Raw genomic sequence first — 15,645 nt, forward strand, 5'->3', positions numbered from 1 at the left:
AAACTTTACCCCCAAGTCATTCAACCATTACTCAATAAGTCTACGTATAGAGGTGACTTGAGAGATTTTTTTATCTTGTGTCCTTGACGAACGAACTTTTTCCCAAGACTTAGTATGTCATGACCACAATTTAGTTATACACGATTGTGAAACAAATTATTACAACATTATATTAATCACTCTAGTTGGCACCTTGTTACGTGAGAGAAATGTCTTGTGTTGTGGGGGAAACCGGAATACCAAGAAGAAACCTACTAGTCTCACAGGCTTGGTGACCACAAACCAAACTCACAATTGCGCCCATGCCAGGAATCCAACTCAGGCCCCCTAGGTTAGAAGCGAGTGTAACCACTGCGCTAACCAGACTACAAACTTAAGTTCTCTTGTTATACATATTAAAAATTTTCCTAGTCGTGATAATAATGAGTGTGGGTGGGTTAACAGTCTCTGATAGAAATGCCAGGTGTCTTTGACTAATCTGTGATTGGTCAAAGTACAAACAGATACATGTATTATTAGCATGTCTTTACCACCAACTGTCGTCAGGACAACTATGATAAAGCCTCCATTTCAACATCCATAAATTCTTACCGCCATATTGTTGCTCTCTGTATAGGAGGTAACTGTTGTGCTGACATGGATGAACTTGTCCGTAAACTTGTGTTTCAGCTGAAAATATAAGAAAGGATATCAAGATATCTCATGATAGAGTCAGGACTTTAAAGGCAAAGATCCCTGTTAATGGGTTTCATTTCATATCTAAATATTATGTGCAATGCATACATAGAGGATACTTTTTTGTTTCAGTGTAAGATTGTAATATATTTCACCAAGTAAGTACCAAAAAATATATATATCAAGGGAGTGGCATATGAGTGAGATATTTATTTTTGGTGTTCAGAATGTGGATATATTGCGATTGCACTTTACAAAAACATGAGGGAGTCCCCTTAACACATACATTTATTTATTGACTTCAATTTTGTGGTAAATTTTGAACAGATGTCTATCTCCTGCTTAGAGCGTTTCACTGACTCCAGCATGGAATAGTGTTTTTTAGCCTACTACAAATGATGTATTGTTTTAACATAATAATGCTCGTTTTAAAAGTTGTTTTTTTGCATAGTCTGCATAACAAATAAGCAGAGAAACACCCTTACTCAATATTCAGTTTTATTAACCTTTATGCTTCAATGATAATTTTAAGGTCTCGTTTTCTAAACAAAAAATCAATCCATTGTCTATTAAGTAATAGTTAAAACATAATATGTAAAACCTTAAGGATTAAAAAGGGTGGAACAAGGGAAGGGAAAGAGCCCATCCCTTCTAGTCATTACAAGATTTTACATAACATATTCAAACTGTCCAGGTGTTATAAATCATTTTCAGCAGAATGGTGTTAAACCAATATTTTATTACAACATAAAGTATCTGTTAAGTTTAAAAGGTGTAATTCTTCACGATTACACCTAATACTTATTGAAGGGCTTAAAAAATATAAATATAAGTTATAATCTTAATAAGACAAGGAAAAGGCATTATTTACTTCAGTTTTGGATACAAGAGTGTTTATAATATGGTCAGGGTCAGACATTCAATATATTCATTGGTTTTCACCAATTAAATTCCAAATGTATTGAACTTAGAGACCTAACAACCAGATATTGTCAATAAATACTCAAGTTTATAAACCGCCAATAATGTTCCATAATAATAGTGCAATCTTGTGTATAAATATTTGTGAAAAATGTCTGAAAGTTAACTTTCGATATGAAGTTATATTGCAAAATATTATTGAAAAATATTGTGAAATAAAAAAAATAGTTCACAATCATGTATAAAATATAGGTGAAACAAAATGATGTTTGTTGAAGTCAGGCTTGCATAATGATTTTGGTTTCATTTATATATAACATTTACAAAAACCAAAAAAACAACTTATGAAATTATACATCTGTGTCACCTTATTATCTACTTTTTCTCCTATAAGTTATACATATGACTTTTATATATATATATATATATTATGTGCCTCAGCTGAGGGTGCATTATTATCATGTAATATGTAAATGAAACTTTGTGCTTGGACTTTCCGTTTTTTTGAAAATATGAAAAGTAAAAGTAGACCCTTTTTCGGACAGCCCTGAAAGACGTTGTCAAGTGTCCAGCCCAATTCTACATAAGCCTACCATAGGCTTAAGAGAACATTTACAGCATTTTTTCTTTCAAACAGCTAAAGATTTCTTTGTTGTTGATTAAACTTCTTCAGAGGTGTACAGTGCAAACAAATAAAGGAGCATGATAAGAAACTTTTTATTTGCATTTGCATTCAATATTAATAAATCTTTATCTTTAATAAAACCTACTTTAATTTAGCATAGCACACAATGCTGAAAATCTCTTCTTTTCTTTTCTGATAATTTCAACCCTCATCTTCTTTCAAACTATTGAATGTTTTCATGAACAATATATGTTTCACCTCATAATGGTCTTAAATGAAATGATTAAGGAGCTGTTGTTTTTTTTCTTTACCATTGAGTTTTTATAAATTGTACCTTTGAAGAGTGAGAATAGGGGTGGGGAAGGGGGTGTCACAGAGATTATATCCTTTATTATCTGCACAGAAAGGAACTATTTCTTCCCATGTTGTGTAAATGTTGTCTCTTCTCAGTACTCTTTGAAAATAAGGCTCATGAGAGGTTTAATAAAATATACACAAATAGTTACTTAATTTGTTAATGTTATGTATAATAGCCCATGAATATGACTTAACCATGATGCATCAAAATTTGGATATAACAATGGTGACCATGTATTTAAAGTGGATTGAAATATAATGCATTAATCCGATAGTGTAAATAAAAGTGTCTTTAGCAATCATATTAAATTGTGATTATCAAATGAACAAGGGGGGGGGGAGCAGATAAAGTATAACCTGGATTATCTGCCCATACAGGAGTTTCTTCCCCTGTTGTCTATTCTCATCTAGCTCTTAATGAGGTTAACTATAAATCCAAGATAATTCTTCAGTAATAAGATTGAATTATTTATATCAACTGAACAAGGGGGAGTGTAAAAGATAAAGTCCAAACTAGATTATCTGCCCATACATGAGTTAATTCCCCTGCTGTCTCTTCTGTTCTAGCTGTTAATGCGCATAAATCCCAGAGGAAATAAATATGTTTTTAAGTTTTCAAATAAAATCATTTTTATCAACTAAACAAGGGGGAGTGTAACAGATGTCTAGACTGGATTATCTCCCCATACAACTGTTTCTTCCCCTTTTGTCTCTTCTGATCTAGTTCCAAATGAGCTTAACCATAAATCCAGAAGGGAAAACATATTTTTAGTAATAAGATTGAATCATTTTTATGAACTGAACAAGGGGGATGTGTTACATATAAAGTTTTACCTGGATTATCTGCCCATATAGGAGTTTCTTCCCCTGCTGTCTCTTCTGTTCCAGCTCATTATCCTCTGTCTCAGCATTAGCTGCAATCTGTTAAACAAACCAAGTCACATTACAAACAATTTCATGTTCTTTAATCTTTATTTTTATATTCAAAAACTGTTGAAAATCACATTATCAAAACAGATATTAATGTCTCATTTTATCTCATTGCTTTTGTAGAGGGCAATAAAACCAAAAAAAAAGTCCTGGAAAAAAGTCATAGAGGCAATGTTGATTAAGAGTGAGGTTTTTAAAAATGTATTCTCTCATAGAGTATGTTGACAAAAATGTTTGGTCAATAATTTATAGAAAAAAAAATCTAGAGTAAAAATTGTCCTAGAGTACCATTGATTATTTTTCAATTATCACTCAAGTACTTTTTTTTTCTTTAGAATATTGAGCATTGCATAATCCTTATTAACGTAATAGAATGCACTTACAAAAAAATAAAACAAGTAATTTTAAATCATATCATTTTGTGTGAGGGTGAGATTGAGAAATGACTTGAGTATTTTGGTGGCATAATGGGGCCACTTTTTTATGGCAACAGTATTTAATGGCCGGCAGCAATGCAAAAGTGGGTGGGGAAGGTCAAAAACTAAAATGTTTAAAAAACACATGTTTTATTTAGCTTTGAGGAACGATATTTTTAGGTAGAGAAACATTTTTTCTTGGCAACATGCTTTGGGAAAGTAAGGAGTTAAACAAATTTTCCAAAATATTTTTTTAACAGATTTTGGATCAAAAAGCATTCACCTAATTATGGAATGGTCTGTCGACATTAGCACTTTGTTTCATGTCAAAATGCCCATGACTTGTAACCTATTCAACAATATCTTGCAAGAGATCTTGATGATGTCTTGTCAAATAAAAAAAATATTTAGAAAAATAATGAAATTTCGTGGATGAAATTCATTTCTGGGTTACAAAAATGCATATATCTTTTTTAAAATAGCTGCAATCAACACAAAGACACAAGACATTGTTGATTGGCATTCCGATAAAGTTGCCTCACAAACATATTCTTTTGTATTAAGACATTTCCTGGAAGAAGGAAAACCTTTTTGATTGGAAATCCGATAAAATATTCTTTCGTAAAAAATGTTCAACTCCTAATAACAGTCATGCTTGTTAAATATTAAACTTCAAAACTAAATAGAAGTTGATTTTTTCAAACATTTAAAATTTTGGTCCCTCAATCGACTTTTGCTTCGTTGCCGACCCTTAACTAGAAAAATATACCATGAATGGAAAATTAATAAGGATGAGTTACTTTTTGTTCTAAATAGATGCCTTTCAAAGCAATTTAATTTAAAAATTATTTGTCATATTCATAGAGATATATTCTTTTAACATGGTCTTCATATATACTAGATACTAAGTGCGAAAGACCTTAAATAAAAGACTAGTTCGTTCCCAATCACCATAGACCCAGATCAACAAATATAGACCACATGAAGACATTGTCCTATACATCAGAATTAACCTGATACCCCAAATTAATGTCACCTAGATCCATTCAAATGTCGCATTTAGTAAATAAGGTCAGAAAGTGTACAATTAGCCAAATTGTGCAAATGCAATAACTAGATATTTTCAAAGATAGGCAGATTTCCAGTGTTAAAGCTGCACTCTCAAAGATTGACTGTTAAAAGATCAGATCGTAGTTTTTATTATCTTAGTTTGAAAATTGATGTTTTATGGCTAAAAGCATTACTAATGCTTTAAGAAAAATCAGTTTTTTTCATCAGTTTTCCAGACAATTTAGATCTGTTCTATTCTACCTTATCTTATATGACTGGGATCAGATGAAGGCATAATGATGTCAAAGTAAGCTGAATATGAGACAAAAATTAAAAAAAAAGTCAAAACTCACAGTCAATCTGTGAGAGAGCAACTTTAAGATCAATTCTGTTAACGACATAATGCACTTACTTAGAGGACACATGATATTTCGTGTAGGAATAAATATGATAGTTTTAGTAGATTAATGTTCCTATCTTTTGTTTTAGGTGATTGTGATTATTTTTGTCTATCTTTTGTTATAGGTGTGATATCAATATTAATGGCTCACAGATTTGGAAAGAAATTCAGTAACATAATCTGACAACTGTTAAACAAAGCAATAGTACCGCTAAAACTGTTCAGTAATTACTGGTGCATTCCAGTTTTCTGAACATATCAATTTTCACTTATGAATGGTTCAATTCACTTTAAAAATGGAAATGTACTGATTTTAAGATACTATCTAGGCAATGTACATAATATGTACTTTTTTACAATCAATTTACTATTATACATACATATGTATTTGAAAATCTCAATGCAAATCAGGGGCGGTTCTGGTTCATTTAGGGGTATTTTATTTCATTTTAAGTAGATGATTTTTTTTTTAGGGGGAGGGGATCTGGATCTGCTAGTGACATATATATTTTAAAATCACAGTGGAAATTTAGCTTTTTGAAAACATATTGTTTGAACCCCAATGAGCAAATAATGATTCTTATATTACCGGTAAATACCGTATTACTTATGCAGAGAATATGACCTCAAAGGGTCCTTTGAAAAAAGGTCCATGGGATGACAAGTGTTCAAGGACGTACATGTATTGTCCTTATAAAATATCATACAATGCCTGTCCTGTGAGTGAAAAATGAATGGCTTAAGCCTAAGTCACACATTCAGGATTTTTACTGCCGTCCTTGATAGGACCATTCCCGATTAAATGTGTCAAAAGTCGGATCAAGATCCTGTGTTTCCTGGCTGGAAATTCCAATTTTTATTAAAATTTGTAAAAACATTTATTTAATCACGACAACATATTGTTCAGGAGGCGTCCCGATCCAGCCGTTTCCAGCAGAATTCGTCCCGATTATCCCGTTCTCGATCCGATTCTGATCCGATTTGTATCTTTGTCATGGTAAAAAACGACGGAATCTGTCACGACATAGTCACGATTGTAATCCGACTAGACAAAATCGGCTGTGTTTCCCGAATGTTATGGGGACGCACCTAACTGTCGGGAGTGCTTGGCCGACCTCTCCGGACCATTCCCTATCCGTAGGACTCTGTTACGAACATAAACGACTGCGTTCAGACAATGAAGGACATTCCAGATCATTGAGGATAGTAATCCGACTTTTTCGCTTTTCGTGTTGTAGCGCTGTCTGATCTCAAACGGGAGCCATAATCGGCACTGTGTGAACGCCGCATTAAGCAGCATGAACGGCGTGACATTGAGTTTAAGGTCATGATAGCCATATCAGTACTCAAACAAACTAAAGTATATTTCTTTTACAATCATATGTGACCTTTAATTGTAAAAAGAATGGCAGCGCTGTGCCTAATAGGTCAATGTCTTAAATATATCACATTTCTTTTACATGTTAAACATATTTGAAATGTTGCCAAGGAATGATACCTACTGCGTTCAAAGACTGGCTATAAGATTCATATCAGGTTGATGTGGCTTGTATGTTTAAACATGTGGTTGGTCTGTTTAAACATGTGGTTTGTTGAACCCATAATAACAAAAAAATTCAAATCTTACAAGAAATTGATACATTTTTACAGAATAAGATTCTCCATTATCCCTAAGGGAAAAAAGCAATAACTGTCAGAATGACATTGCCTGGCTTGGTGACCAAAAACCAAACTCACATGCCCAAAGAGCGAGAATCGAACCCGGGTTGCCTAGCTGAAAAGTGAGTGGGCTAACCACTGTGCTAACTGGACCAACAAAGCAGTACCAAATTGAAAGGAAACAACAATGACATAAATGACCTTGTTATAACTTTAACAAAGTTCTGAACAATTGGCCCTTTGTGCACAAAGCATCATGTGAATATTTCGGACCCAATTTTCAAAACTTCTTAAGCTTAACAGGCTTAAGCAGCTTATTTTAATTAGCCAAAATACATACTTAAAATAGATTTTGATAACTGAAAAATTATTTATGTGATTATCAGAAAGATAAATCCAATATAACTCTAAAACCTTTAAAAAGAAGTAAAATTTTATAACGCATATTATAGCAAAAAAATAGCAAGCTTAGCTTAATCTTGTTATAAGGGACTTAGTTAAGAGAAATTGGGGCCTGAATTTTTTTAAGTTCATGGTGAAAGTTTTTGAATTGAAGACACTGCCAATGACAGGAAGGCTATCACAATACCATGGTTTGCTTTCTTCTAAAGGAAAACAAAGGGAAAAAATAGTACATTAGATATATTTAACCACACCTGTTTTTGATGTAGTTGACTGCGAAGAATGTAATTATTTGGATCATCTGCTATCTTTGACTTTAGCTTGCGATAACCTTTGTTTAATTTGTAACGATTCCCCACGCAGACTTCGAACGCAAAAACTGGAAAATAAAAGAGTGCAAGAGGTTATTAAATTAAATGAATAAACAATTTCTTATCTACATATAGTGATAGATTATCAAACAAATTTCATAATCTATAATCCAATAGGAATAGACAGTTATTCAACATTTGGGAAAGAAATGTTTTTGGCAAGTGGGAACGTAAATGAATATTGGTAGTTAAAATTGCCAAAAAAAAAACTGCATGACTTCATGGTCTGACGAGTGCATGACAATGCACAAATAAAGGGAAACAATGTCAGCCAAGATATGTAATGATAACATTTTAACAGTTCATATCATAGACGCACAAACATTTCTATGTGCGTAATCACTGAAAACAAGACCGGGATCTTTAAAGTTAATCCATATCAGTGCTAAAACACTCTTTTAAATAAAATGAAAATTTTTAGCAAGCCCGGAAAGCATTTTACTGGTACAGGGCAGTGCTTGCGGGCTTGTGCAATTTTATACCACTGTATGCATCTATTTGAGTTCGTCTTACAACTCCTCTCCGCACGCAGACATTTTACTGCGTAATTAAACTAATTCTAGCTAGTATAAGAGCCAATATATAGTATTGTCACGAATTGTACATCTTGATGTCATTTGTAATGTACAGAATATTTGTTAAATATTCAGTTACAGAAACAATTCAAAGATTTTAGAAATTATAATCCGATTGATTACTCAGAAGACTGAATCACCCTTTTTTTTTTTTTTAAATACCATTTTGATCCCTGATGTCAGGTTTGGATTTGTTCTGTTTGTGCCCGACAGCAACTTCATTGTGAACTGAGCTGAAAAAAGAAAATAAAGCATTAAGCGTTTATAATACACAGAGATATAGGTAAATAAAAGTTAATCTATGTGAAAGCCCTTTCTGATACTGTTCAGGTGATTTTTGCTCTTAAAATTCTGTATGTCTTGATCTTTTACTCTGAGACTTAGAATAACATATTTTCAAAAGACACTGTGCAGGCCCAGGCATGGTGATACAAAAAACGTTTGCCAGTCTCAAGCATACATGATGATAAATATAATGTATTAAATGTAAAACTTGCTCGAATTCAATGTAACAGAATTTCTCACAGCTCTTTAATTGCTAGCAAGACTTCCATTCTAAGTTTAAATAAGTCCAGAAACGTGAATTGATATCTAATAAATCAAAAGTATAGAATAAAAGATTATGATAATAAAGACAAAGAATTAATTTGATATTCTACCAAGTCAAGAATAAGTACACAATTCTTAATTAAACTATTTAGAACAATATTTCAAAACACTTCTGCACCTAATAACCTTAGTCAAAATAATTGATTGTTATGATTTTTGACATGTCAAGCTCTTCCAGGACTCCCATCAATAGAATAAGTTGAATCAGAGCACATGCTTGGTTTCGAAAGAATCAAAAGAGTCTCAACTCCAAAAAGTGGGTATCTGTGAGGGAGCTCAGTACTAACAATAAATCTTGGTAAAGGGATAAATAAAATCCTAATGTTATGACTAATTGTCTAAACTATAAATAACTCATATTTACTGGTGGAGTTTTAATTTTAAACAAGAATATGGCAGACCTACTCACAGCGTGTGTATACCACGTGATAAATTACGTCATGTATGCTACATCAGAAGGCAACATTTTGCTTAAAATGAAGACTTAAATCAAAGATAACTTTTCTTTTACAACACCATTTTAAATGAAACAAAGGGCAGTCTATGTCGCTTAAAGAGCCACGCCTTCGTTTTATTACCGGAGTTTGATAAGGTGGTTAATTTTATCAAATACTTCGACAAACCTGTTTCCAAAATAATGTTTTGACAGTGCTCCGTCAGACGGCCGTAATAGGAAAAGGTTTGTTGAAGTGTTTTAAGAAACTACACTCTCAATCAAACTCTGGTAAAATACCGAAGGCGGGGCTCGGTAAGCGGCATAGACTGCACTATGTTTCGTTTAAAATGGTGAAGAAATAGGAAAGTTATCTTTGTTAAATTCTTCATTCGAAGCAAATTATAGCCTTCCGACATAGCATTTATGACGTAATTTATCATGTGGTATACACACACGGACTCAGTGTGTGTATACCAGTCATGATAAATTGTGTCATAAATGCTATGTCAGAAGGCAATATTTTGATTTGAATGAAGACTTTACACAAAGATAGATGTTACTTTAATATTTCTTCACCATTATAAATGAAATACACACACTGCTACTGTTAATTAACAATGACTTGCCTGATTGATTAACATTTACTAGCAGAAAAAAGCAGTGCAAGATAACAAATCTATGTAAAAAGTCTCAAACCATTTGACGAGTTTGTGTTGCAAAAAATCTTTAATTTATTCTACAAATCAATGCACATTTTAAACAGAAAGATTTTCTCACTGAATTTGTTAAAGCATTTCAGATTAAATATCATACTGTCAAAACGGATGTCATTTCTTAAATTCTTTATTAAATCAGAAACAATATTTTTTACCAACACATTTAGTTTCCCATTAATATACATATGTAGCCACATTACAATGGACTGGAATAAAAACAAGCAGGCAAGGTTAATTAACAGTTTATAATAGCACCCAATAAATCTTCTTTTGAGATTTCATTAATTTATTAATGGCCAACATGCAAAACAGTGACTTGACAAGCTATCTTTAAGCATTTTTGTAGTTTGTTCAGGTCATTGGACAGGGATTGAATATTCATAAAATGATGTTAATTAGATCTATAACAATTCATATGGCATGCTATTAATTGAGTGATGCCCTTGACACAACATGGTATTAAACTGTTAAGTCACCACAACCCTCATGATTGAGAGCTCTTGAATAATCTCAATCTCAATAACGTGCTGTGGGTGCCATTACTATTATTACTTAAATAGTTTCATTACCATTATCAAAATTACTGAAATGAACAGCACATTGAACTGAAACAAATTATTGACTTCATTAGTCTTCTTGCATCACAAAATCTGTGGCAGTTTTAAAATGCCATCTGCCAATTGTTTACATGTATGATATCACACAGGTCAGAGTATGCCAGTTATCTGGGTTGATAAGCTCAGTTGATACAGCACCTGGCCCAAGACCACAGTTATCTGCCCCCCCCCGTTGACCAAGATCCGGATGTGAATACAGAAAAAAAGAGTGCTTGTGTTCAAGTATCAATATTTTATTAAAACTGAATGAAAAAGAAGCAAAAAATGTTCTTTTTGCAGAGAACTTGACTGAATTTGACACTCTATTGCAGAAATTGATAGTTTTCAATGTAAATATTGGAAAAATCATAGCTTGTGGAAGTCTGAAAATTAGTTGTTTGTAGCCGATTGACTCCCTGGCGGAAGGGTTATGTATTTGAACTCAATTTTGACAGTCGGGTCAATGGTCAACATGGTGTTTTCTTGTGATTATATTTTGTGTCTTGAATTGTTTTAGAGATGCCATGTCCTTGTTTTTCAATTGGGGTGTGTATCAAGTCAAAAGCCAGGTTAGTGTCTATATGAAACATATAGTAAAAATAACTGTGGTCTCACGCCACCTAACTTGCAAGCAGGTGTTCCCAGGTTCATTCCTCAGAATACCTTATAGTGGTCTGAGCTTGTGACATTTGGCAACTGTGGGACTATGGCTAGTGCGCTTAGTGCAGGAGTTGAAGTTTATTGTTTCTTTCTGACCAATTTGGCCTCATGCATTTCTGTTCCTAAAACAAACATTTTTTCCAAAAGTGAAAACAACATTCCCGATTTGCGCTGACTTTGTTATTCACTTATTTTTTCAAGAATTTGGACCCCCAGATTGAATTTGGATGTATGCATTTGTTCATTCTCAAAGAAACACTTTATCGCATTAATTTATCTTTTTCTGTCTTCATTTAATGCATTCTTGTTTATTGCTTAACAAATGTGGAATTTTTAATCTTAGGCAAAATGATACTTTTTTCTAAATAGCAAGACATTGAGCGTTCAGGATAAAGTTTTTGAATGTATCCCTCCATTCTACCAAGTAAAAAATTCGTATAAAAACTCTGTACTGTATGATGTCGATTAAGGTACATTCCCAAAATAGTGGAAATTTGTAGTGAGTCAAGAGGCTAGTCATTCTAAAATGCCGTTCAGGCTTCTTCTTTTTTTTAAATTTAAAATCATTCTAGACGGCATTTTAGAATGACTAGTCAAGAGTCCTACTGGCAATTGTGATTTACTTGGGACATCATGTATATTCACAAGAAAAAACTCACAAAACATTATAATCAAGAACATGAAAAATACAATTAACTTAGTGGCTCACTCCGTGAAATTCTCAAATAATAATCTTGAAGATATGCCGATTTGCTGCTTCAAATAAAATGGCTAAGTTATTAACAAGGGCCGTAACTAGGAATTGCAAACATTTTACGCTATTCCCCGTACGTTCTCGTACGTTGTTAAGGACCAACAAAATGATGTTTTCTACCTGGCAGCTGGTAATAGGATATGCAGATCGCTGGTTTTAAAAAAAAAATGAAAACCGGGATTCTGTACCTAACCGACCAATATCAGGATATATATTACTATTGTAGACAGTCGGGAGCAAAAAATAGGATCGGTCGCAGTTAAAGTGGTTCAAATCAAAGATTTGTTTTACGGCTTACGTGTTATCTCAATCACGAGGGTTGGTTGTTGTTTTTTTTGAAACATATTGTCCAACCTGCCGTGCAATGAAATTTTCGCCAACTCGGTTAAAGCACCAGAAGAACTCAGATCCTTTCTCCAGTGAAATATCTCGTAATAAATATCGAGAAAACTTGTATAAAGTTTTAACTTAAAAATAATAGACTACCAGCTACCCTCCTTATAAAATAAGACCACCAAAAACTCTCTCCAACATGCAATCAAGCGTAAAAGGACCTCATTTAATAGTTTACCATTTTGATATGGTACATGTCAAAACTTTAATTAAATCTTGTAAATTTATTGTATTCCTCGCGTCGAACGACATTGTATGTTTACAAAGCGGTTTAGGGTGAAGGCTTTTCATATTAATTTGGAGGAAAAAATGCATATATTACACCAGAACCTATCGTTTAAAACTAAAACTTATTTTAAGAAGAGTCCCAAAATCAGTCATACTACGATTAGAGACCCTGACTGGATGGGGTATACGCCCCCCCCCCCCTCCTAAAACGTGCACAGAGTCCCAAAATCAGTCATACCACGATAAGAGCCCCTGAGGATGGGGTATACGCTCTCCCTTCCTCAAACTTGCACAGTGTCCGTGCCAAAGAGCTCAAAAAAGAGAATGAATAACCAAATACAGGGATTAAACGCAATGTAATGCTTCTATAAGGTAGTAAACGACCTTTAAAGCGGGTGCGATGCCCGTTAATTAATTTAATATCTGGGCAAACAAAGTCATGTTTATGGGACGCGAATGTTATATAGTAAAATGCCTGAGTCAGAAGCCAGCGTCAGCGAGAAAGATATAAATGTTAGCAAGCAAATGTCAAATGAAAGTAACAGAAAGGACGTTCGACAACGGAACATGTCGTAGGACATTCGTTGGACATTTAAAAGATTCACGCATGACAATCGTTATTGTCCTCGCGTCAAAAATCGTACGAAGTGCATATGCCAATCGGAACACAGTCGTAGCATAGTCGTAAGACGTCGTATGGCAACGCTAGAAAGAGGAATAGGCCTGACGTCGAGAATATCCTACGACACTTAACAGTTTTCACTATACGACTATCCAACGAAATAGCATTTGAAAGATCGGCTTATAACGAAATATCCTTCCAACTTGTTTACTGAATTAGTACTTTTTATGGTCATGGTTAAGATTGTTTATTGAGACAATAAATCCTGTCAAAACAAACGTGGTAGATATCGCGTCCACATTTTAAAAACGTTATAGCCCATTTTAAACGAAGTCCCAAATAGCATGCACTCTGTAACGCACGAGCAAAGAAAAGGTGTCAATGGCACGCATTATGTATTTATTAATAAGTGAAATTCAAATGTAAAACTTGAATGGTGCTGTACCTGGTCTGTGTTGAGAAAACGAATCCATACGATTCCGCTGAGTAGAGACAGACGGAGTCTCCAATACACAATGTGTCATCCGCCATGACGTCACGACGTCAAGGTGACGTCAGTGTCCACTGAAGACGTCAGTTACAGGTGAAACTGGCGGTTGAGTTGTTATTCCATTTTTTTCGGTGAAAAGTTTGTTATTTTTTAAGCTCACACATAGTTTGATTAAAAAGATTACAGTGAATGAATCATTTTTGTAAATCCACGGGTAAACAGCATTTACGGAAACTGTACAAAAAAGAAGACAAAATAATATTTAAAAGAATAAAACTAGTATAAACTCTAACACACAGACCCTTAATATAATGACTTCTCAAATAACATACGCTGTTATTATTAAAGGTACGTGCATGTATATACAGAAAATACAATGAAATTGTCCAAGTTGAAATACCACACTGATCGGCTTAGCAGATAATATTTTGATAATTTGTTTTTTTGATATTATGTTCTCTCCAAACTACCGTACTAATCTTTTGTCACGCCAACACGAACAGATTATAGATGAAACCCTATCGCGTTTTGCAGTCAATTACATACTTTATACGAGAAGGATTTAGAAGCAGATCGCGCAATATTGCGTTTTATTTAACTGTTAAATATACCCATTGATTTAATTATTACAATGCAAAATGAAATGTGCACGGACAGGAAGGGTATTCATACGTTTTAAATCAATAAACCACTCCAGCAAGCGTTTAAGTAAACTAGATCTGATCCATTTAGAACCCACAATCAACCTTCAAAAATAACAATCCCATTCCATTGCCTAGATATTATAAACCTAATCAATTTTCATTTGTTAAATCCATATTTTGCGAGAAGTATCATAATACTCCACAAACTTATTAAAACTCTATAAAAGTCCTCACAACTATTACCCGTCCACTTTATTCTATAACCCTCAAACTACGAACACACTATCATTAAGAATAGGGATATACTATCAGTAAGAAAATCCACTTCGACAATCGATACCCGGTATGCCTAGTTCAGTTCTTTAACACTATAGATTACCCGCCATTCAATAAACCAACTATTTTGCTCGTCGCCGAGGCTACATGTACTCTGTATACATGATTGGTTTTGTGCAATACCAATAGAAGTGATCGCTATACATACAACTCGGGTAGAAAGAAACCAATATCGAAATGCCCACAATGAAAAAAGGAGTGTTCATACTCCTCTAATAGGTCATTTTATTTATTTATTTTTAAATTTGCTATTCTGATCACGAACAATTGAATTTTATTATTTTTTTGTAAAACAATGATATAATAATATGAAAAGGAAATTAACTCAGTATAAATAAATAAACAATAGAATCATTATGTGATTTGGCAAAAATCATGATATGAGTTTAAAATGCATCTAACATAAGGGTTTTAATTGTGCACGTCTTGTGTTTAAGCAAACTCATTCACCTTTCTTGTTTTTATTCAATGATTTATCAATCGATTGATTTATTGACTGATAAAATTAAATAAGTATATCTTAACATAAAATACTGCTTTTAAGACGGGTGTTCATGTTACAATTACAGTATCTTTTCAGGATACATGATTTATCAATAAAATGATTAATTGGCGGAATGAATTAGGTTTAAGGTTACATTTATAGTTTTCTTTACCTGGTAGGAGGAAGTTCTTTGAGCATGGTACACACTCTAATCACGGGTACAATATACGCTTCCATTCACGTTCATATCATCTGCTTAAACCAAGGACAAAATAAATTTGAAGCATTTATGTTAG

At 33.4% G+C, this 15,645-nt stretch overlaps 1 protein-coding gene across 15 annotated transcripts in view; it reads right to left on the reverse strand.

Annotated features, from left to right (window-relative positions):
* The window catches only part of LOC128219771 (inositol 1,4,5-trisphosphate receptor type 3-like), a 96,611-nt gene extending 81,629 nt beyond the window's left edge, over positions 1-14,982 (reverse strand). For 10 of the 15 annotated variants that reach the window (XM_052927759.1, XM_052927762.1, XM_052927761.1 and 7 more), the window contains exons 1-5: positions 13,841-14,204; positions 8,544-8,614; positions 7,690-7,814; positions 3,413-3,499; positions 592-669 (exon numbers count right to left, since the gene is read on the reverse strand). In XM_052927759.1, the coding sequence (XP_052783719.1) occupies positions 592-669; positions 3,413-3,499; positions 7,690-7,814; positions 8,544-8,614; positions 13,841-13,926 (447 nt within the window). In that variant the 5' untranslated portion in view covers positions 13,927-14,204. The other 5 variants (XM_052927752.1, XM_052927751.1, XM_052927749.1 and 2 more) reach the window with 5 other exon arrangements.
* Between the last annotated feature and the right edge of the window lie 663 nt (positions 14,983-15,645).

The sequence above is a fragment of the Mya arenaria genome, chromosome 15, assembly GCF_026914265.1.
Source record: "Mya arenaria isolate MELC-2E11 chromosome 15, ASM2691426v1".
Classification (NCBI taxonomy): Eukaryota; Metazoa; Mollusca; class Bivalvia; order Myida; family Myidae; genus Mya; species Mya arenaria.